At 39.3% G+C, this 24,353-nt stretch overlaps 1 protein-coding gene across 2 annotated transcripts in view; it reads left to right on the plus strand.

The window, feature by feature from the left end:
* Positions 1-24,353, plus strand: part of notch1b (notch receptor 1b) — a 54,433-nt gene that overhangs the window by 9,416 nt on the left and 20,664 nt on the right. For both annotated transcript variants that reach the window (XM_077521620.1, XM_077521621.1), the window contains exons 3-18: positions 2,828-3,090; positions 4,488-4,826; positions 6,251-6,373; positions 7,887-8,120; positions 8,332-8,487; positions 11,396-11,581; positions 13,835-13,948; positions 17,645-17,758; positions 17,882-18,115; positions 18,210-18,320; positions 19,100-19,292; positions 19,554-19,699; positions 21,152-21,265; positions 23,269-23,388; positions 23,760-23,912; positions 24,033-24,261. In XM_077521620.1, coding sequence (XP_077377746.1) covers positions 2,828-3,090; positions 4,488-4,826; positions 6,251-6,373; positions 7,887-8,120; positions 8,332-8,487; positions 11,396-11,581; positions 13,835-13,948; positions 17,645-17,758; positions 17,882-18,115; positions 18,210-18,320; positions 19,100-19,292; positions 19,554-19,699; positions 21,152-21,265; positions 23,269-23,388; positions 23,760-23,912; positions 24,033-24,261 — 2,829 coding nt within the window. The remainder of the gene's footprint in view (positions 1-2,827; positions 3,091-4,487; positions 4,827-6,250; positions 6,374-7,886; positions 8,121-8,331; positions 8,488-11,395; positions 11,582-13,834; positions 13,949-17,644; positions 17,759-17,881; positions 18,116-18,209; positions 18,321-19,099; positions 19,293-19,553; positions 19,700-21,151; positions 21,266-23,268; positions 23,389-23,759; positions 23,913-24,032; positions 24,262-24,353) is intronic.

A 24,353-nucleotide genomic window follows, 5' to 3' on the forward strand; every position in this document is an offset into this window, starting at 1 on the left:
GGCTCAACAAGTTTAAGAAATACAAAAACAATGCAATGAGACGTATATTGAACCCCAACTACTGTATATCCCGTTTCTTCTTTCATGACCCCCCACTAATCGCATATTTTTAAGCAATTTTTGTGCTTGTGTAGTTGTATACTCTGCTTGTATGTGTGTGTTAAAGCAGCAGTTGTTTGAAGGCTCATAATTACCGTAGCATCTATTCTATACTGTCTGTTGCCTGTCTATAGAAAATTCTAATGGCATATAAACTCAGTCAATTAGTGTTGCCCAGTGTTTAAAGCAAACACAGTGAAGCAGCATTTAGCTGTTATGCTGCATACAAATGGAAAAAGATGCTTACTTAGTAAGCTACTATTTATTACTTTTCTTTTAGATACTTTTAAATGTGGCACTTTCAATTATGTAAGATGATTTTTTTTACTTTGTTTATGAAATTGACTAAATAAATCCACCTTGCCTTGCCTATAGTATTTTACATTATGTTTAGTCCTCGGCCTTTCGTTAGAGGAAATTAGATGCTTTGGCTAAACATTTCTTTCATTCTAGCACTTGAAATACTTTAAAAGATACGTTTGTAAAGTTTGTGGGAGGGAGGGGTACAAGTATTAAAATACTTTTTTTTATATGGTCTCTCTATTTTGTTGAATTTCAGGTACTGTACAGCGCTTAGGTCTGGCTGGGATAAATTGTGATAAATGGGGTTTCACTTTTGTCAGTCTGTTGCTTGAAAATGGAGGATTTCGCTTTCGCTTCAAGCTACAAAGTTCGGTGAATCTCAGTGTAGGGAGCAGTCTTATGAACATGAGTCTAAATTGTGACATAACAAGCAGGGGAAAATTCACAAGGACGTGCTCATACATAGACACGTTTTGGGACAACTAGCCTATTTAAATACAAGTCAAAAACAAAATGTACATTTTTCCAAAACATGTCCCATTTTTAACATGTCTCAACTTGTCCGCCACATTCTGATCAGTGTTGATTGGTTAGTAAGCTTTGGTAAGCAACCAAAGCAAATGGTAGCTTTGGTAGGCATGCCACCGGTCACTCAGTAGCAGTGTTTACGCAGCGGGCAGCCTAGCATGTGATGTTTTCTTATTCTTGCCACAATCCCAAGGCTGGGTAATCCCCTGAGAGGGCCACTGTCTAAACACTCGTCTGTGCCTATAAGAGGGGTCTGCCGCTCGGCCCCCCCACACACACACATTGGACCCCCTGGGAATGTTTTGGGATGTAGTGCTGGCATCCCTTTCAGAGTTCATAGACTGTCTGTGGTCAGGTACTTGATGTGGCAGTAGGAAGGCCAGTTGGAGCCTTTATGGAACACATTCATAAGGATAGATAGATAGATAGATAGATAGATAGATAGATAGATAGATAGATAGATAGATAGATAGAATATTTATTTTTTATTTGTTTGTTTGTTTCCAACTAATGAAGCATTCAGAAAATGTACAAATGAGCTCTATGGGGTTCAGTACCTCGAACAAGATTAGTGCTGCATTCGAGGATGGTCGGAAGTCGGACTTTTCCGAGTTCAACCCAGGAAGTGTGAACTCAGAAATTCCACTCACTTCAACATTGTTCTTCGGCACCTATATACCACAAGATATACTTTAAAAAAATGGAGGGTATGTTGCAAAAAAATAAATAAAAAATCTGCGGTGTGTGTGTATGTAATAAAAAGAAAGCTGTGTAAGTATGCTTGTTTTAGTTAGCCTCATTGTTGTTTATCCTCTCGGGACGCCCCTCATCTCCACTCATTGTCATTTCAAAAGTATGCTTTTCTCCCGCTATGTGGGAACTTATTGGCCGGCGTTTTTACGACGCGAGCTGTGTGAAACATCACACAAGTTTTTTGTTCTCCTCTCCGTTTTACTGCCGCACAGCACATTGTTCACAGAGGGCGATGACGGAAACAAGGAGCTCCCATTTAAAGCCCCGTTTCTCATAGATGTGTTGCCTTGTTGTAAAAGCAGCGTTTTCAAGAGACATGGGCCCTATCGGGTAAAGGATATTGCCCTATAAGGTGATTTATGAGCACAGAAGTTTGACCCGAATAGAACTTAAATTCTTCCCTTGAGTTGCTTCAGGAATTCCCATTTTCAAATTGCGATTTTTTTTATTTTTATTCCTTTTAGGGGGGTGCTGCTTTTATTTATTAATATAGTGTGTGGATAAGTTCAGTGCTTATGAAGTGCAGTCCACGTTTACATATAAGTGCTCAATGAAACATGAAAATATGAAGTGATAAAGCCGCAGATTTGTTTGTATTATTGTTGTAAACTGATTTTTATGACTTACTGACCTAGACGTTTTCCTGTATAGAAAATCCAAACTGTTAGAGAGCACTTTGAGAATCATCTAATGAAAATCACATGCAAAAGGACCGATTTAAAATAACCTGAAGGCCATTTCTAAGAAGTGTCTGCTTATTTCTCCTTAGGCGAGGTCACGTTTACACACATGACCAGGCGAACGTGGTGCCACGCCAACCACAGACATCTTACTTTGTCTCACCACTACAAAGTGATAATACAATAACGGGAAGAGAGAGACACAAGATGTACTTTCTTACCCTCACATGAAGAAAAAAAGATTATATGTGGTTGTAATGTTATCACAATACCAAAATTTGGACTTACAGTATACCTACATATAGTACCTTGATATTGAAATGGTAGTTGTGCTTCACAATAATTCTGTACCACATAAAACCCATTATAGAATATTTACACTTTTAAAGGCTTACAGCACAAACTGTTTGATTTAAAAAAAAAAAGAAAGTAAATGTTTAATTGAATGACATTATTCCCCTCAGGTGTCGGGATGGATACGCCGGAAGCAGGTGTCAGTTTCGCGACCCGTGCACGCCCGGAGCTTGCTCGAACGGCGCCACGTGCAGCGTGGTGACCAAGACCAACACGGTGGACTTCAGCTGCGCCTGCAAGCCGGGATTCACCGACCGCCGCTGCCAGACGCTCGTCGGCAACTCCTGCGTCGGCGCCCCGTGCCGCAACGGGGGCACCTGCCAGCTGGACGGCCTGCAAGCGTATAAGTGCCGCTGCCCGCCTGGATGGTCAGGTAACGGGAAATTCTATAAATATATAGATAAAAAAAATAACTATACTTTCGTGCCGCTATTTTGTATTAAACAGTTCATTTGCAAAGTGAGGTGTTGTCTAAAGTTGGTTAGAGCTGAAAGGCCATGAAAATGTCACATCATGTGTGGAGTTTTGCAGTGGTACATAATAAACAAGAATTTATCAAATGCAAATATAATGGATGAAGAAATACAAAGCTATCAGCCAAAAATAAATAAAAAGATTAGATGAAAATGTAATAGCCAAAACTATTACTAAAATAAGAAATACTGCTGTGTTAGAAAATAGTCGTGAATCATGTTAGACCAAAAATGCACAAATATTAGGTGAAAATAAATAGTTATTCAAGAATACACACAAATTACAAATATTTTTTAAAATACACAAATATTTCACAAATAATTTTTTAAAAAGATTGATGAAAATTACATGAATATTAGACCAAAAAAATAATATTACAATAAATACAATAACATTACACAAAACGACACAAATACTAGATGGAAAAAAAATACATATTCGACCAAAAATAATAATAAAACAAAAACAGTATTAGACCAAAAATCTGCAAATTTTCGATGAAAAAGTATTTGTATTATATTTGTATTTGTATTATATTTGTATTATTCATGCAAAATGTTAGAATTAATTCAATAAGTCAGATTACTCAAATATTAGAATATTAGAATTAGAATATTAGGAGCATATACAGGAGAGCAAAACAAAATATATATCATTGAAAATCTACTGATATTATTTAAAAAAATGCACAAATATTTTATTTTAATATGCAAAAATATTAGAAAACAATGCAATAATATGAGATCAACATCTACAATTATTAGATGGAAATTATACAATAATTTCACAAGATCCAAATATTCAGGGAAAAAAAACTTGTAAACAACAAAAATAATACACAAAAGTCCCTAACTGGTTTAATCAGCCCATCTTAGCTATTTCAAAATATGTTTGACTCGTTTTTTTAACTACCGGTAGATGATATATATTTTTTTATAAAATAAAATAAAAATACTAAAGCTCAATGTAATGTAAAACAAGACATATTCTGTCTATAATTCAGATCGTGTTGTTTGTTTACCAAACAATAAGTTTTTCTTTTTTTAAATTATACTGCGGAGTAATTTGTTATTAGAATTTTACAAATACTTGAATTGCCATCAGCCTAAAAAAATAAAAAATAAAAAATCCATGTCAGTCAGGCCCTTATACATACCATCTGACAGTTTTTTTTAACAGTTTATTCATAAACACCTGATCCTAAAGTGGATGATGCACACAGTGGATGATGCGTAATGATGTCTTATCTGCAGGATGTGAGGAAATTTGATAAGCAATTCTAATCTGTATTCTTAGGTAACCAGTGCCAACACCCCGACCCCTGCGCGTCCAACCCGTGCGCCAACGACGTCCGATGCTCGGCCATCGAGTCGCACTACATCTGCGCCTGCACGCCCTTCTTCTCGGGTAAAACCTGCAAGCAGGACGTCAACGAGTGCGACGCCAGCCCGCCGCCGTGCAAGAACGGCGGCTCGTGCGTCAACGTGGTCGGCGGCTACCACTGCCGTTGCCCGGCCGAGTACGCCGGCGAGCACTGCGAGAGCCGCTACCTGCCCTGCAGCCCCTCGCCGTGCCAAAATGGGGGCACCTGCGTCCAGAAGGGCGACACCAGCTACGAATGCACCTGTGTGCCAGGTAGGAACCCCACTAAGTTCTAGGGCTTTGAATGACTTGGCGGTGACTCAAATGCATCAAAAATTCACAATAAGTCGGTCATTTTGGCTTGAAGTAGACATTTTGGGGGAAATTCCAAGGCTTTTGCTTTAATAAGATATTGGGCCAAATGTACAAACACATGAAATACATTTATAAGAAAATGTTTGTTGAAAAATACGCAAATAATATAAAATATTAATTTGAACGGATAGAGAAATAGAATACCTAAGGCAAAATCTACTAAAATATTTAAATATTACAAAAATAAAATAAAATAGAAATACAATCATCACAGAATAATACCAAATATTTGAAAAAGTACAAAAACAATACAAAATAACACAAAATATTATATAATATTATATTTGGGGAACTACTGACTTGGCGATGATGTCATTTTGCAGCTGTTGGCTTGCAAATTGAATGGAAAATATTTAAAAAATAGAATACATTAGGCAAAATATAATAAAACATTTAAATATTAAATCAATAAATAAATAAAATAGAAATACAAACATCACAGAATAATACAAAATATTTGAAAAAAGTACAAAAATATTACAAAATAATACAAAATATTATATAATAATATATTTGGGGAACTATTGACTCGGCGGTGATGTCATTTGCAGCTGTTGGCACGCACGCGTGTGTTTTGCTGCGGTTCGCTGTGTGAACCAGGCGAGAGCAGGAAAGCATCTGGGCTTATCGGAAAGGAAATGGTCACAGGGACAACATCCTTTGCGCATAGCACAGTCAGACTGCGGCATATAGGATGCCTCCCCGCCAGCTCGCCGCCTCTAAACACACATTCACACACACCTTCAATGGAATTTGACTTGTTTTGACTCTTGATGCTAAACTAATAATCGGCTTCTTTTGATTCACTTGGCATTTAACTCCTTCTTATGTTGGTTTCTTTGGTGAATGCTCATTTGTTTAATAGTTTAAGACTGCAAATGCACCTCTGATACTGAAAATACATTGAAGCTTATTTAAACACAAACACACATTGTAAAATATATTATCCACAATTTTTAAAAAGATATGTGAATCATCATCTGCATCCGATTTTGCTTTGCCATTACATTAAATGAAAGCATATATATCAAAAATGCTTTGTATTGATGAGCAACGTGTTAATGGTTAGCTTTACAGTCTCAGTCCAGTTAATTCCCATACATTCTCTTTAACTATAGCGTGAATGTTGGCTTATGGCAAAGGTGCCGCAGACCTCAATCACGCAGATGGAGGAAAGAAACAGTTGGCCACATTTAACTGCACTTTCATTACCGTGAATACCCCGCCAGAGGATTAGAAGAATAACTGACAACAGTCTGAGGTGTTCAGCTAGTGCATTCATCTGAACAGCGGGAAATAAAATCACATTTGACTGTTGGCAGGCTTCACGGGGAAAAACTGCAACCAGAACATTGACGACTGCCCGGGTCACGAGTGCCAGAATGGTGGCACCTGTGTCGACGGCGTCAACACCTACAACTGCCAGTGTCGGCCCGAGTTCACAGGTTAGTGAGTTTGGAGCTCGGCTTTTGTGCAGTTTTAATTTTTATTTTATTTTTGTATTTTATTTTATTTTTTTTTTATAAACCGACAAATGGACCAGGCATTTCATAAAAAAAAAAAAAAGCAAAAAAAAAAAAGAGTTTAATTTCACAATAACACTGTACATTTAAATATATGTATATATGTATATATATAATTTATATTTTATTTAATGCTTAATTAAACAATTATTCAATGAATTAAATAATGTAAGATGTTTGTTAGTTTGACATATTTTTTTTTACTATGAACAGATAATGTCACATGATAATGTGTATTTAAGCAATTTTGGAAAAAAATGCCTAAATTAATGCCAAACAAATATATATATATATATATATATATATATATATATATATATATATATTTTATAATTAATGAAACAGGTCATGCTCATTTTTAAATTGTATTATTTACAATTAATATAATTACAATTTATTAAACAATTATTTAATAAAATAAATAGAAACATGTTAAATGCATTTATTTTAATAGTATCATTTTGTTGTGTTTACAATAAATCAGTTAAAGTTATTAAATGAGTTAAATGAAATAATATATATTCTTTTTTTTTTTTTTTTTTAATAATATACATTCTTAACTCACCAATTTTAGGGAAGAATGGAAAAATGAATGCCAAATATTTCATGAAGATTTTTTCAAATTGTTATTACAATACATTCCTTACAAATTATCAACCAATTATTTAATAAAATATATTTTTTTTAATGTACAGGTACATGTAAAAGTGTTGATTTTGCTAAGATGTTATTATTTACCAAAAAATAAAAAATCAATCAATCAATCAATGAATTCATGGGATAAATAAATCTAAAAATTACTAAATATATTTTAACGGACCAATTTTAGGTCCAAATGTCTAAATTAATGGAGCAAATAAATTATTTACTTTAATAATGTAATAATTCATAATTATGCTTTAATTGTATTTTTAAGAACAATTTATTAACCAGGGCGGCACGGTAGTCGAGTGGTTAGCACGTCCGCTTCCCAGTTCTGAGGTCTCCGGTTCGAGTCCAGGCTCGGACCCTCCTGGGTGGAGTTTGCATGTTCTCCCCGTGCCGGCGTGGGTCTTCTCCGGGTACTCCGGTCTCCTCCCACATTCCAAAGACATGCATGGCAGGTTAATTGGGCGCTCCGAATTGTCCCTAGGTGTGCGTGTGAGTGTGTATGGTTGTTCGTCTCTGTGTGCCCTGCGATTGGTTGGCAACCAGTCCAGGGTGTCCCCCGCCTACTGCCCAGAGCCAGCTGAGATAGGCGCCAGCAGCCCCCGCGACCCTTGTGAGGAATAAGCGGTCAAGAAAATGGATGGATGGAATTTATTAACCAAAATTGTTTTACATGCATTCCATACATTTTTATCTGTTTTGTATTTATTTATAACAATTGAAATAACGTAAATACTCAGCGTGTCACTGAGACAATGCGTCAAACCCGTTTGTTCCTTTCCGACAGGTCAACTGTGCACCGAGGACGTGGACGAGTGCCAGCTGATGCCCAACGCCTGCCAAAACGGCGGCACGTGCCACAACACGTACGGCGGCTTCCAGTGCGTGTGTGTCAATGGCTGGGCGGGCGACGACTGCGGCGCCAACATCGACGACTGCGCCAGCGCCGCCTGCTTCCACGGCTCCACCTGCCACGACCGCGTGGCCTCCTTCTTCTGCGAGTGTCCCCACGGACGCACAGGTTTGTCTTGGATACCTCATGAGTACGTGATACCTTGAAATAAAGCCGGTACCGGTTCCTGTCAAACACAATTTTTGGCGACACTGTCCACCTCTGACTGCAAATGTAATCGGGGATTAAGTTTGCAAACATGCACTTCTATTCAATACGCATATAATTTTAAATACACTGCATTCTGGAGAGATTTTCCACTAAGTGTTTTTGGCTGCAGGTCTGCTGTGCCAGCTGAACGACGCCTGCATCAGCAACCCCTGTCAGAAGGGCTCCAACTGCGACACCAACCCCGTCAGCGGGAATCACCTGTGCACCTGCCCCCCGGGCTACCTGGGGGCCTCCTGCGATCAAGACGTCAACGAGTGCTCACTGGGTAAAAAAAACTCCCACACTGAACTGCAACTCTCCATCACTGTAAGACAGATGTTTTACTTTCTCTGTTGGCCTCAACATTATCATTTACTAGGGGTGGGACAAAAAACCGATTCGACCGAACCATCGGTCGTCAAGGGGAGCTAAACGGCCGTATCGGTAGCAGACTTGTCAACCGATACAAAATCCGCCGGGAATCCTTAGATACATTGCTTGTAAAGCTGTGGACCGGATATCGCGTTGCTGTGAATCGGTTGCGAGTGAAGCTTTATGGTTTTCATAACAATAGCAAGAGTTCTGCACCGTGCTCTACTTGTTTTGTTTACATTTCAGTAGCAGCACTATTCAAGCTACTTCCGTGTTTACAGAGAGCTAGCAAAGTAGCGCTCAGAGACGCTTCATTCCCCGGATGTTGTTAACATAATGCAAAGACGTTACGCACCTTTTTTGGGGGGGAGGGGGTCCGCCTACCGTCAACGCCGTGCTCGCGACACGGCACGCGCGCTCGCGCGCAATCGCGCACAATAAGTGACGTTAGCAGAAGCCGGTGCCGTACATCTCGGTATTTCCCATGGCTATCGAGCCCCTCGGTGCACTTGTATGTCCCGGGCCGGCATTGGTACTGCGCGCGAGCCAAAAAGAATAACTCCCGTGACGATCCAATGCATGGATTCAAACGACACAGGTATGTCCCACAGCCAACACACCAGCTAAGCTAAAAGCACACTGCAAGCATCTCATTTCTCAGTTTGTGGCTCCCTGTCAATGTACACAACTAGCATGAGCAGCAGGGAACTGAGACGTGCCCGCAATTACGTCATCAAACTCAAAATGAACGACAGCCCAAAAAACAAAACGAACAGTCGTGATTCCGTGGTCATCATCGTGTCTCAGATTAAAAAAAACAAAAAAGATGTCATACATTAACCAAAAATGAATGTGATGGCAAAGAAAAACAAAAATTGTTAAAAACAAAAATTGTTAATAAAAAGGGAAATGCACTTTTGGAAATATTTTTGGATATATTAAGTTGTTAAAATGTGTTTGATAGATTTATTGTTCCATAAGGCGGCTTCATATTTCTTTTGGCTGGACGGTAGGTTTATTTCATGTCTTAAATTTATGTTTCTGAAATACTTCACAATGTGGACATATTCTGTTTAATTGTGTTGGTGTCTTTTTAAAGGTTAAATACTTATATTTCAAATTGAATTGTCATCCTTTTGTTTTCCTGATCCTGATTTTGAATTTAAAAAAAAAAAAAAAAAAAAAAAAATTATAACTGTCAATAACAACTAAGAAATATTTAAACTGATACATTTTTCAGTCATATCGCCCAGCCCTTTGTTCCGGTCCATTTAAATAATTGATTCAATATATAAAAATATAGAAGACATTGTTGTTGTTCTTTTTTTACACATTTGTAGATACTGTAAAAATTTGTGGTGTTTTAAGATTAATGTTTACAAGCAACAAATGTCACTATAAGTTTTGAATATTGAAATGAATCGTATCGAATCGAAAATCGTATCGTTCCCAAACTTAATCGAACCGCATCGAACCGTTCTGTTCTGAAAGATAATCGTTTTTCAATCGAATCGCAACTTGTGTATCGAGATACATATCGAATCGGCCTCATGTCAGAGATTCCCACCCCTATCATTTACAGCCTAAATTTGTTACTTGAAATTGTTTTAATTTGTTCCCAAGGTCTAAAGATGGCACCAAAACAATACTTTTACTTTTATATTGGACAGGGTTTCGGCCTGATTACAAAAACAGGAAATAGGTGTTTTTGTAAATCTTTATTTATTTATTATTTTTGCGAATAACGGAGGCAGTGGTCTCGTCACTGTACAGTAGATCCCCAGTAGTGAAAATTGGTGCGTACTCGGAGTACTCGAGTTACTTCGGAGTTCCATTCCTACGCTAGCGATGTCACCCGAATTTCGACTTAAGTCGAATTTCCCCATTAAAGTCAATATTTACATCAAAATAATTTGCATAAACAAATCTAAAATACATTAAAATTAAAAGAACAAGATGCCCAAGTCTTTGCCGATGTTCGTCTGTGTCTCTCATTTCTGCGATCTTTTTATGATGTCTAGCTTCGTTTCCATGGTAATTGTTTTTCTTTTCGTGGGACCAACATTGATAGAAGACATAGCTTTCTTCTTCTTTGGGGCCAAGAAGTGGAAAAAAGGGCGGAAAAGCCAAAGATACTCCCACATGTGCACAAGCGCTAGCACTAGCTAAGGGCTAAATAGTGGACGAGGGGAAAACACTGCGGGCTATGTGGCAGACAAGGAGCCAAAATGGCGGACGGGTCCAAAATGGCGGACCAGGCGTTGTAAGGTCGAGTGCACCTTAACTCGAGGGCTCCCTGTAATTGACACTCCCTTATAATTGTCAAAATTCAGGAAGAAACGTAACTATGGGGTAAAAAGTTTTGGGTAAAAAAAATGCACATAGGTGAGGGATCAGGCAAAAAAAAAAAATCACAATGGGTCTGTTTCTTTAACCAATCAGATTTGAAATTCACGTCACAGAGCTAACTGGCCCACAACAGTGTCACCATTTTCCCCTCTTCTGATTGGTTGGTCAGAGCGAAACTTCCTACAGATGACAGTTGGATAAGCAAAACACCTCTGTAGTGATGTGCATACATTAATACATTTAAGGAGCAGCATCCCTGGTGGGTATGAATGAAGTATTTCATTATTTTCATGTTTATTGATTTTTTTTTTCAATAGTGCAACATGATTGTTAGCAGATACCAAACGCGTTGAATCGCATTGATAGAACTATATCGTTAACCTAACTGCACAATTGCCGAAGTCATGTTTGATTAATTTTTTGAATAAATTCCCAGCAGAGCCATCAAGTGTAAAATTTGCTGCTTTCGCCAGGTACCAACCCGTGCGAGCACGCGGGCAAGTGCATCAACACCAAGGGCTCGTTCCAGTGCAAGTGCCAGCGGGGCTACGTGGGACCGCGCTGCGAGCTGGACATCAACGAGTGCGTGTCCAACCCGTGCATGAACGAGGCCACCTGCCTGGACCAGATCGGAAACTTCCACTGCATCTGCATGCCAGGTGTGTGTCTTTGGTGACTGCTTCTGCTAAATGGGCTGAAGGCAGGACTGGACTGGCACAAATAATTGGCCATGACATTTTGACTTACGCCCGCTGGTCCAGCAAATTCCTGACCGCCCTTGGCTACGTAGCTCTACCAGTGATGTTTATTGATTCAGTTTGATATCTATATTGTAAATGGATGAATGGGCTATTCCTTCTAAACTGTGAGCCGGTGTCTTGGGGTAAAATGGAGGAAAATAATCATTGAATAGCACCCCATCGGCCCCAAAGGACACCAGCCCGCTGGGCATCTGCCCTCTATGCCAGATGGCTAGTCCAGCCTGGCTGAAGGTATTGGGACTCAATAATCAGTCAATTACTTGACCAACCACTGATTAGTGGTTGGTTTAAATCTTTACACTTAATCCTAGCGAAGACATTTTTGATTTTTTTTATTATTATTTTTTTTTATCAAAAAAAAAATCGCTCACAATAAATACTGCATAATTAAAAGAGAGTTTTGTATAAATATGAGGACATAATTGTAAAATAGTACAAAAAAATAATAATTCTAAAATCCATTAAAAAAAAAAAATTAAGTTATATATGAACAAACAAAATGCCAAGAAAAGACATTTCTAAAATATAATGCCAGTAAATAAATAATAAATAAATAGTAATAGTAGGAACTTAGGAAGCTTTAAAAATAATAATAATAATAAAAGAAAAGAAATAATATTATAGAATACTGTATTATACTGTACAGAATATTATATTGTAATACTAAAATAAATGTAAAAATATATTCCCTCAGTATTTCAACCATTGTCATTTATAGCACAATTACATTACAATACTTTTTTTTTTTTTTTTTTACCGTAGAAACATTCTTAGGATTGTAACAAACGAGCAGAAACAATGCGCAGGGATTGACCAGCACAGCCAAGCCACCTGCCAGTGTAAAAGTGCTGTAACGATAACGGCAATATCATGATATCATGATATTAAACCTGCCACAATATATCGTTGTCGTCATGTCATGATATGAAAAGCAGCACATCTGTTAAAAAAGATGGGTTGATTTACATTTCTGCAGTTTTAGCATCCTCTGGTGGCTATTTTTTTTTTAGTGCATTTAATTTTCACAAGGTATGTTTTGGCCCGTTTATGTTTAAAATCTACGCTTATGGTCATAATGAAGGGGAACGTAATATGCTTGTGAACCGAGTCAACTCAATGTGTGCTTGCATTAGCAAGAAAGTGTCTCAATATATATATATATATATATAAATATATATATATACTAGGGGTGTTAAAAAAAATCGATTCGGCGATATATCGCGATACTACATCGCGCGATTCTCGAATCGATTCAATAATCGGCAGAATAGATTTTTTGTATTTTTTTTTATTTTTAATTTTTATTTTATTTATTTATTTTTTTTAGGATTCACACCTTGAGCATGGAAGAATGTTATATGAATGGAACATTAAGCCTTAATATTTTATTTTAATGCTGTTCAAACATGAAACAGATTACAACCTCTATAAGACTGAAATTTCAGATAAATAAATAATACATTTTCATATAAATCTTACACTCTACAAGCTTACTGATTAGTATTTTCTAAATTTGAATGAAAAAAATCGCAACAATCGACTTATAAATTCGTATCGGGATTAATCGGTATCGAATCGAATCGTGACCTGTGAATCGTGATACGAATCGAATCGTCAGGTACTAGGCAATTCACACCCCTAATATATATATATATATATATATATATATATATACTGTATATATGTTATATTTATATATTTTTGTATAGAATATTTTTATATTTTTCATTGCTGTAATGTACAAACGCACAATATTGTGTGTGTGTTTTTCAGTGTGAGCTCTTGTTTTTTTGGGTTTTTTTTTTTTTTTTTTTTTTTTTTTTTTACAATATTGTGACCTTTTTTGTATCGCCAACCTCCCTACAATATTGTGATAATTATCGTATTGGCACCTTCATATCGTGATATCGTATTGTGATGCTTGGATATCGTTACATCCCAACAGTGTAATGTCCCAATACTTTTGTCCACTATTGTATCTCATCACTAATAAGCTAAGGAATGATTTTAGGCTTCCGTTTGTAAAGTTGAACGCCCTAGCATGGCGTCGTGAAGAAGCTTCCCTGAATGTGTCTTTCTCTCGTTCTGTCTAACGTGTGGACACCCCACACCCCCTCAACGCCCACACCCCCTCCCTCCCTAATTGGCTAGGCTACGAGGGGAAGTTCTGCGAGATCGATACGGACGAGTGCGCCCACAGCCCCTGCGTGAACGGCGGCAAGTGTATCGACAAGATCAACGCCTTCCACTGCCAGTGCCCCACAGGTGAGGGCGCCGAGGTGAAGCGGGTCCGACCAGGGGAGGGGTGCGGGATGCAAATAGGGTGGGCGATGGGCGCGCCGGGCCAGGGTGCGTAGAGGTCGATCTCTCTCTCTCTCTCTCTCTCTCGCTCCCTCTTTTTCTCCTCCCTCTCAAAGACAAACACACCCGACGTAGATATAAACAGCTCTGTGGACGCGCACTAATCCCAAGCCCTGAGGCAGGCTTATGCCGGCCCTGCTAACTTGAACCAAAGCAGCTATGCAGGAGGAGGAGAAGGAGAAAAATCTATGGGGGGAAAAGCTTGGAGAAGTTTTAACTTTCTATACAAGTTTTTTTCCCCCTCCTTTTATCCTTTAACTAAGTTTGATGGCTGACTGGCTTGATGTAAAAATGACTTGATTGTGTGTCGACGTGCACATTTTGTTTCAGCTCACTGTTATTTTTTTTGGCCTGGAAATTCCTGTAGTGCATGGGTGGGCATAACTTTATTACAGTTTTTCTTAAAACAGATGTGGGCCGGGTAAAAGAAAAAAAATATATGAAAGTTCATTTTCATATGTGTAATTTTCATATTATTTGATTAATAACTCATTTCATTTTGAAAGTCTTCACTTAATTTTACTGAGTATTTGAATTTTTATGAAGTTTTCGTAGTGAATCATGCTTTGTTTTGGTTTTTCTTCAGCTGGAACTGGGGCCTTAGTTAAGATGATGGGAATTATGAACAATTCCCAATAAAAGTCAATTAGTCAGGCTATAAAAGTGTCAAGAAAATCCTTAAAGACTATCTGAACTTTACTTAGGGTTAATCATAGGCACGTTTTCAACTATTTTGTTGTGACCGTCTTACATTGCAATTCCACTTTCGACCACTCGAGGCGGGCACACTTACTTAATTTGAGTCAGTGTAAAGTTGAAAGAAGAAGAAGAAGAACAAAACAGGAAGTATTTCAGCACAGCTTAGTTTTTACATTTTAGGACTACAGAAAGTGACGTCTGCAGGTTTATTTTAGTATATCTTTGGCCATGATTACTGATGTATATTGTGAGATGATAAGTTTGTTAGTTTAAAAAAAAAGGGATTTGTTTACTACTCTAAACACAGAGAGGGATAGATAGGTACAGCACAGTTACTTTTTTCTCAATGCCACATTTTTATGTTATTTGTACAAGTGTGTTTGAAACCTTAAAAAAATTAAGTGCCACAAATGCTTTAAAAACATGCTTAGAGAGTATTTTAATCCTGTATTCCTATATTGCGTATTTTACTTATTGTGGGGGTGGTCCGGAACATAACCCCATCAGAAAGAAAATAGGTCTTTTGCTCATGGAAAAAATAGGACTTTATTCCAGTAATATGCTTTTGTACTTTATTCATGCAAATAATGTCCCAATCTTATAGGAGCTTTTAATTGGGCCAAAGCAAAGGTAGGGAGGATTAATTGGTTTATTACCGTATGTTTGTTTTATTGGGGGCGCTTGTATACTTATGTAAATATGCATGTAATTTATTACCCCACTTTGAGAACCCCTACTATAGAGTATCACTATTGGGATGTTTTAATGTTTTGTTCAGTGAAGGAATGCAGCTTCTGAATCTGGAATAGAGACCAAATAAGAAAAAAAGAAAAAAATAGAGAAAAAAGGAGGATTGGAAGCTTCTTTAAACTTGCCAAACACGTTCATTGAGGTGGAAATAAATTCCCCCCCTTACTTTCATTCTTTTATTTTTCGGCAAGGATCAGAGGCAGCCTGGGTGGGGGAGAAGCAGGATTTCTCCAGTTGGAAAAAAAAGAGAGAGAGAAAGAAAGTGTTAGATGTAATGAAGCGCCAACACACGGACGAAGGCTTAGTGCCAGGGTTACGTGAGGAAGTGGTGGCAGTGAAAGTGTTTTGGCGGGAGGATGCACGGACCGTTATTGCAGAAGCAGGAAGGGAGGCGTAAAGAAGGGGGAGCACGGGGTTCTCAACCGCCGTGCTTGAAATGTAAATCCCCCCCCCCCCAGGTCCCCTCTTTTCATTTCTGTACACGCTATAGCCATGGAAACCCCGCTGAGAGCCATTGAAATGTGTCATTCCTCCAGTCTGATGCACACTCCGTTCTACTTCATTCTACTGTTTACATCTTGAGTGTTTTCAAGCTGGTGCTGGTGTAGGACGTTCACCCACTAAGACAATGGCTGTGTTTGTAATCATTCACTTATTCCTTATTTCCTAATCACTATACAGAAATCCCACCTTCGTCGCAGGGTTTGCGATACCGCTGTATGTGTTCTGTTGGGATTTTTTTGTACAGTTAGTAACTTAATTTTGTTCTGCCTCCTGTTTAGTTTGGGTGTTATTCCACTGTTGACTGCTAGATAGCAAACTTTTTTTTTTTTTAAATGTTTTAAATTTGAAAGAGGAAGAATGAAAACATGAGGTATTTGAGTTCAGCCTAATTTTTGCCGAACGTTATTGAACGTCAAATCCTCTTTGATCCTACTTTTTACGCTTACAGAAAGCAACAGGTGTCGGTTATTGTTCTTTATTAAAAACATGTAACAACAAAACTCCCGGGCCACTCGTCTGTGGATTGTTCCATCATGTGACAAAAGAGGCAACAAAAAGAGATGGAAGGGAAACAACTAGAGCAAAGAAAGAGAGCAGAGCGCCTGCTGGTGAATTTTGAATCACAAGGAGCTTGAATAGCACAAGGTTAAGGCTCAAGCTGGCTCTTTTTAGAAAGAGTGGTGGAGGAGGGGGGGGTTCAAGTTATTGTGATAGAAAAGTTATTTTGGGGGTGGGGGGTGAGTAGACAGACCCCCTTTTGTCTATGGGCCTTCTTGGTCAGGGGCAACTTTTGCTTGTTCCCTCTTTCGACTATATCTTCAGTGGTGCTGAATAGTGAAGTGAAAGGGAAAACAGAGATCTCATAGTGTTTGGTGTTGTTAATCAACATGGAGATTTCAAATTTGGAGCAAAGTGGTTTGTTTATGGTAAGAAAACATCAGGCGTGTGTAGACTTTTGCGTCCATCAGCTGGCCATATTTTTTTTTTTTTTAAGGGATGAAACTTGTATTGCACTTCAAAATGTTTGCTTTGTTCTTGTTTACTGCAAAACTGATATTTATCTTTATGTACAGCACTTTGTATACAGCAATGCCTGTTCTTAAAGCGCTTTATTAATAAAGATGAGTTGAGTTGAGTTGAGTTGAGTTGAGTTGAGTTGAGTTGAGTTGAGTTGAAACTTAGGTAAATTGTAAGCGTAAAATGTGTCAGATTTTTTTATTTAGTATAAAATAATTCCTAATCATTTTAAAATTAAATTAAATGAATTGTATTATGTTAAAAATGCATTTTTAATTATATTAAATACAATACTAAAACATGGTAAATGTATATGTAAAATTTATTTAATTTTAATAATAATAATAATAATAATAAGTTTTTATTTAATTAGATAAAAAAAATAAAAATAATAAAATGCATTTTAATTAACAAAATTGTCAAATTTAATCATAACATGATTGGTCATGGTCCTTTATTTACAATTAATGTAATCATATTATTACTCAATTTGCTCAGTGGGCCGGATTAAAGAAAGAAGGGGCTGTACGTAGCCCGCGAACTGTGCTTTGCCCACCCTGGATAGTTTCCACACTCACATTCCTTCACACCTCCACACCCTCTTGTTTTGTTTTGTTTTTTTTTCTCCAGGCTTCAGCGGGTACCTTTGCCAGATCGACATCGACGAATGTGCCAGCACACCGTGCAAAAATGGCGCCAAGTGCACAGACGGGCCCAACAATTACACCTGCGAGTGCACACAGGGTCTGTCTGTCTGTCTATCTATCTATTTATCTATCTTGCTAAACAGCCTAATCAAATGTCAATACATTTATATCAGGGAACAAATTGAACTCTTGAGTCAAGGTATTCAACTGTATTAAACAGGCTACACTGGGCAGCACTGTGAGACGGACGTGAACGAGTGCGACTCGAACCCGTGCCACTACGGTTCCTGCGTGGACGGCCTGGCTTCCTTCAGCTGCCTTTGCCACCCGGGTTACACGGGCCGGCTGTGCGAGACCAACATCAACGAGTGTCTAAGCCAGCCGTGCAGAAACGGTGGCGTCTGCCAAGACCGGGAAAACGCGTACATCTGCAACTGCCCTACGGGAACCACCGGTAGGAAGATCTATGGAGTTGTTTTCTTTTCTTTGGGGGTGACTGGATGTGTTTTGTTTTGTTTAGGTTTTGTTTTGTTTTTTTACTCTGGTAGGAATCAACTGTGAAATCAACATTGATGACTGCAAGAGCAACCCGTGTGACTACGGGACCTGCATTGACAAGATTAACGGCTATGAGTGTGCCTGCAAGCACGGATACACTGGTGAGAAACTTGTGCATTTCAAGGAAAATTAAAGGAGAAAATATGGTCGCTGTTTGTCAGATAGCAATCCGAGATCTTTGATAGAAGGCATCAAAGGCATCTGTGTGACTTGACACCGGACCAAAGCGTTGATTTACGATGGGCTGTTTGAGTCTCAGGTGACCAGTTGGCAAAACCCGGTGCAGTTTTTTAGGAAAGTCAAACTATGGCGGGAGGAGGCCGACAGTTGGCGGGCGAGCCAGCACTCTCCTCCGAGGCTGGACCGGTGTCGATTTCCCGCTCCACCCTGTCCCCAACCTGCCGCTGGTTCGGACATGCAAGCTGCCCTCCCGCACAAAGACGACGTACACAAACACACATCCCCCTTGTGCACAGCGTCACCGGGGATTTGAGCAGAAGAAAAGATTCCATGAAAGATTCCTGAAAGTTGAGCTTTTAAAAGCTCGGAAAGCCCGTCCTGGAATTGAAGCCAAATGGCCTTCTTTTGTGTTGTGAATGGCGGCAACGCTTCAAGTCGCCGACAAAAGGAGCCGAAACTGCTAAGTAGAGCTGGCGGCCCTAACTGGTCATCAAATAACATCATTGACTTTTTTTTTCTCCACAAAAATCTAGTTTTGAATTCTCATTCAATTTTCATCTGATGTCTTTGAACTTTGAAATATTTTTGCCATCATTAATTTGCATAAACCGTTTTTTGTTTTTTGTTTATTGTTTTTTTTTTCAAAAAAGAAAATAAGTGCTACAAACTCTGTACTGGATTGATCCTTTCTGTCTTCCAGGCACCATGTGTAACATCAACATAGACGAGTGCGCCATCAGCCCGTGCCACAACGGCGGCACGTGCATCGACGGCATCAACCGCTTCACCTGCGTGTGTCCCGAGGGCTACCACGACGACACCTGCTTCTCGCAGGTCAACGAGTGTCTCAGCAACCCCTGCGTCCACGGGAACTGCGAGGACAAGGTCAACGGGTGAGGCCTCACAAAGACAGCATCTGTATTTTCATCTGGGAGGGCAGCACTTCATCACCAGGCCGCCAAATTATGCTTGTCAACTACCTGCCTTGGTACATTCATGGAAACAAGAAAGGGCGAAAAAATAAGATTATGTTCTATATTTGTCTGCAATGACTATTCATAAACAGGCAATCAAAAAGTCAGCAAACTAACATTTATTCAGTTTTCTTAAAACATTTGCGCATCTAACTAAGGCATTGCTGCCTTCCATTGCAGCTACAAATGCCTATGCGACTCCGGCTGGAGTGGCAAAAACTGTGAAATCAACAGCAACGAATGCGAGTCCAACCCGTGCATGAACGGTGGCACGTGCAAGGACATGACCAGCGGCTACGTGTGCACCTGCCGCATGGGCTTCACTGGTCAGTGTGTCTCCGTTTACATACAGTAGCTAGAGTTCATTCTGTTGCCTCTTTTTAATGGAGTTAAAACAGTTCCGAGGTATCAAATTTAGAAGTAAATTGACTAACTGAGCCACTGAGCATCAGCAGCATGTCTTAGTTCAACTTGAAATTTCACCCACAAGCTGAACATTGTAACTTTTAGTGAGTTTTGTATGTGGCTCAATAATTATAATTAACAGTTTGCACATCAGGAATATTTCATTTTGGCTCCTTCTGGTGTGTGTGACTTGGCCACCACAGGCGGTATAATACATTCATGCAGACACAAACAAAGAAGACTTTCATAACTACTGTAAGTGACTCAGTAAGTTGCAGTCACTGATCTGTATATATTACTGGATAGCCGATAGCCCATACCCGCCCATGCAAGTCGTTGAAGTCACAGGGCGGCCATCTTACCCCTCCCATCTCGCGTGCAGGCGACTGTTTAAAATATATGTATACATACAGATTAGACACACATGTCCAGCTTGTAGGCTTATAGGGACTTAGTTTGGCGAGGTGTTAACTATTTTTTAACAAGTGGAGGGTATGTGCTGCTTTGAAGACCCCCTTTTTCTTTTATCGCTGTTATATGATTTAGCAGAGGCATCTTTTGTCGAATTAAAGTAAAAAATATACAAGTTTCCTTCTGTAAATATCATTTTAAGCATATAATTTATACATATATTTAAGGCAAGTTGTAAAATGTCTGCAGTGATCTTGTCTATGTTTAACAAATTTAAAACTTCATAAATCATGCTGTTTCTACTTAGTACTATCTCAAATGTTCTCCAGTTTCGATAGTGTAAATGTATAGGATCGTCTGCTGAGAAACGTTTCTTGGGAGTGGTAATATGGCGGCCTTACGGCTTCAGAAGTCTTGGCCTATTGGCTATACAGTAATATATACAGTGGTTGCAGTAATATAGTGGAACCCCACCATTTGATAGGCACCTTGCCGGCCCACAAATAGCAAAAATACACATATAATCCATATTCCAAATTTTGTTATAAACCCTAAAATTCTTGAGAAAATGGGGATTCACCATTTAGCGTTTTCCATGATATTCCAAAATATTATTTAAAAAAAAAAGAGAGGGAAAGAAACAGAAAAAAAACATTTGCAAATATTGGAATTCAGTAGGAGTCCACTCTATTATTATTATTTTTTTTATATAGGATAAATAAAATATATGCCTGTGAGTATTTTTATATTTTCTATCTGAATGTTTCTGACAGTAAGACAAAGTTGTTTTTGGTTAGTTTAAATATACATCTAATTCTCTTCATTTCACGTTTAGTTAAGTTATAGCTAATAAAAAAACAAAAACAAAAAAAACAAGCCTGCAGTTTTAGGACTGGACTGATAATTATATTGTTTACTATTAAAAAGTCAAGTTTGTTCATTTTTGTGTTTTGCAACCACAGGACCGAACTGCCAAACCAACATCAACGAATGTGCCTCCAACCCCTGCCTCAACCAGGGGACGTGTATCGACGATGTGGCAGGCTACAAATGCAACTGCGTCCTGCCTTATACGGGTACAAAATATTATTTGCCACATTGGCGTTTCCCTGCAGTTTCCCACTGCTTGTCTTCTTTGAATTATTGGCCAATAGGGAAGGAAAAAAATGCCACAAATTCAACGAGATTCCCAGTTCAAGTTCAGCAGCAAGACTTTCCTTTCCAGCCCTTCTGGCTTTCCCATGATACAAGCATCCCTGCAAAATATTTTTCATGTCATATCTTATTTCAATTGGAGTCATCTTTTTTGGAAAAATCCACACAGAACCGAAAAGTCTTGGTTTTCTCGGGTGGGAACAGGGCGCTGCGCACATTTCCTGTTTGCCTGCTTTCCCGTCTCCCAGCAGCAGCAAATGTCCTCACAATGGCCGGAAGCCGTAGCCCCGCTTCCTGTCGGAGACGTGCCTTGTGGAAACAGATAGGGAAACGTCTCCACTGGGCCTCTAAGAGTGACGGAACCTGCAGAAAATCCCGCGATAGCACTGATTGAAAGATGGTCCTCTTTTGACGGGTTATCTCCCTGAGTTCATGACTCCTTAACGATGTCACGCAGTTCAAGTTAAGCAGAGCTTGTGATCAGCTACTGTGGCTAGTGGTTTACCAGAGTTAGTGGCCAATCAGCAGTTTCATTTGACACATTGTTGTTGTTGGGAAATTGTGTTTATTATAGGGATGAATAATTAATTGGATTAAAATCGACATCGCAAGTAGTAGAATGCAATTTTCAAATCACAAAGGCTACAATTTTGGGGGAAAAAACTCTACGCTGCTTCATTTTTCTCAGGCTGTCTAGCCTTTATTTATATAAATGTGCATTTATTTGTATTGTGCAGTCCACATTTACATATGTTGAAGTGATAAAGCCACAGGTTTGTTTGTGTTATTCTTGTAATCTGACTTATGATTTACTGAATTTACGCTTTGTGACATTATTGTAGCGAACTCTTAAATGATAAATGATATTGATATTGGGGCGGCACGGTAGTCGAGTGGTTAGCACGTCTGCTTCCCAGTTCTGAGGTCTCCGGTTCGAGTCCAGGCTCGGACCTTCCTGGGTGGAGTTTGCATGTTCTCCCCGTGCCTGCGTGGGTCTTCTCCGGGTACTCCGGTCTCCTCCCACTTTCCAAAGACATGCATGGCAGGTTAATTGGGCGCTCCGAATTGTCCCTAGGTGTGCGTGTGAGAGTGGATGGTTGTTCGTCTCTGTGTGCCCTGCGATTGGTTGGCAACCAGTCCAGGGTGTCCCCCGCCTACTGCCCAGAGCCAGCTGAGATAGGTGCCAGCAGCCCCCGCGACCCTTGTGAGGAATAAGCGGTCAAGAAAATGGATGGATATTGATATTGCACTTATTGTATTTTAATAATGCTGCACTATGTGTCTGGTACTTCATATGTGATTTGTATGTAATCTGGAACATCATATGTTGTTTGTATGTCATTTTTAGATGTTCTGTAATTTTATTTTATGGGGACTACAGGTGGAAACTAGCATTGTGCTAAATCTGGTGCAGCCATTTCTTTTTAATGTTACTGCACACTGTCCTTTCAATAAACTAAAACTCAAACTTAGTATGTATGGCTTTAAATCATGGAGCCTGTTCTGGTTAATGACATGGGAGTTAGCGATATGAGAATGTAGAGTTGGTTGTTGTCCGCTCAGGTTAGCAGCTGATTGATAGCTGGCTAACTGTTCGCCAGTTTGCATGTTAGACACAAATGGCTGTCAGTTGTGGCTGTAGAAGCTGGTCTATGAATTTGCTCATTACCAAATTATTTTGTTAACTTTTGTTCAGTAAAGCGTTTGAAACTGTCATAAAAAAAAAATAGTAAAAATAAAAATCAGAAGAAAGATTATGACAATGAAGTCAGCCGTTTTGTTTTGAAGCAATCAATTCGGGCAAATTCCAGGGCAGATGCTTTGCAAACTTCTCCTAGGAAATGTGTCCAAGTTAACCCGAATACAAAGCAGGTACACTATAGTGTGATTGTGAGCTTTAATTCTTATGTTTTTTGTGTTCCAGGAGAAAACTGCGAAAGTGTAATGGCCCCTTGTAGTGGCAAACCCTGCAAACATGGAGGAGTGTGTCAGGAGTCGGAGGACTATCAGAGCTTCTCCTGCGTCTGCCCGGAAGGATGGCAAGGTAAATACTCGTGTCGGCCATCTTCCGTTTAGATAGCGACGGAAAATTGAAATTGAAAGAATTCAGAGTTGTGGCCGTATAAGCAAGCTTTTTTAAAAACACATTTATCGTTGTTCTATTTAAATGAAAGTGCATCGTCATGCTAGTCAATGAAGAATGTATACGCTCACTTATCGTCTCCTGACAATCACACTTGAAATATTGACAAAAAAAATGTGCTTTTGTACCAAAATTACTACTTCTTTGTTATTCTCATTAAAAAAACAAAAAACAAAAAGCTTTTTACGGACAAGACAGTAAGACTCTGTGTGCCTTCATCTAGTAACGTTTAAACTTTCTTTTTAACCACATTGCTTTCTTTTCTTTTTCAGGGCAAACATGCGAGGTGGACATTAAGGAGTGTGTGAAGAATCCCTGCCACAACGGAGCCACCTGCCAGAACACCTTAGGAAGTTACCGCTGCGGCTGCAAGCCCGGTTTCACCGGTCGCAACTGCGAAACGGACATTGACGACTGCAAGCCGAGTAAGTGAACGCTTGCAATGTGTTCAAAACTTGGGTTTTTAATAAGTTTAAAAGAATCACTGTTTAAAAATGTTGTAGTGATTTTTCAAGTGAATCTGTGGTCCCTTCCCTCACCTTCAGACCCGTGCAGCAACGGGGGTCTGTGTCAGGACGAGGAGAACGGCTTCCTGTGCACGTGCCAGCCGGGTTTCCGGGGCCCGGCGTGCGACGAGGACATAGACGAGTGCGAGAGCAACCCGTGCAAGAACGGCGCCAACTGCACCGACTGCGTCAATAGCTTCACCTGCACCTGCCCGCCCGGCTTCAGCGGCATCCACTGTGAAAACAACACGCCCGACTGCACAGAGAGGTATGCAGGGGATGGGGTATCTTTTTTTTTTTTTGTCCACTGCTGCCCCCTTTGGTCAATGTTGGAAGTACAAATAATTGGTTAGAGTCTGC

Source organism: Festucalex cinctus, chromosome 5, assembly GCF_051991245.1.
Source record: "Festucalex cinctus isolate MCC-2025b chromosome 5, RoL_Fcin_1.0, whole genome shotgun sequence".
In the NCBI taxonomy this organism is placed as follows: Eukaryota; Metazoa; Chordata; class Actinopteri; order Syngnathiformes; family Syngnathidae; genus Festucalex; species Festucalex cinctus.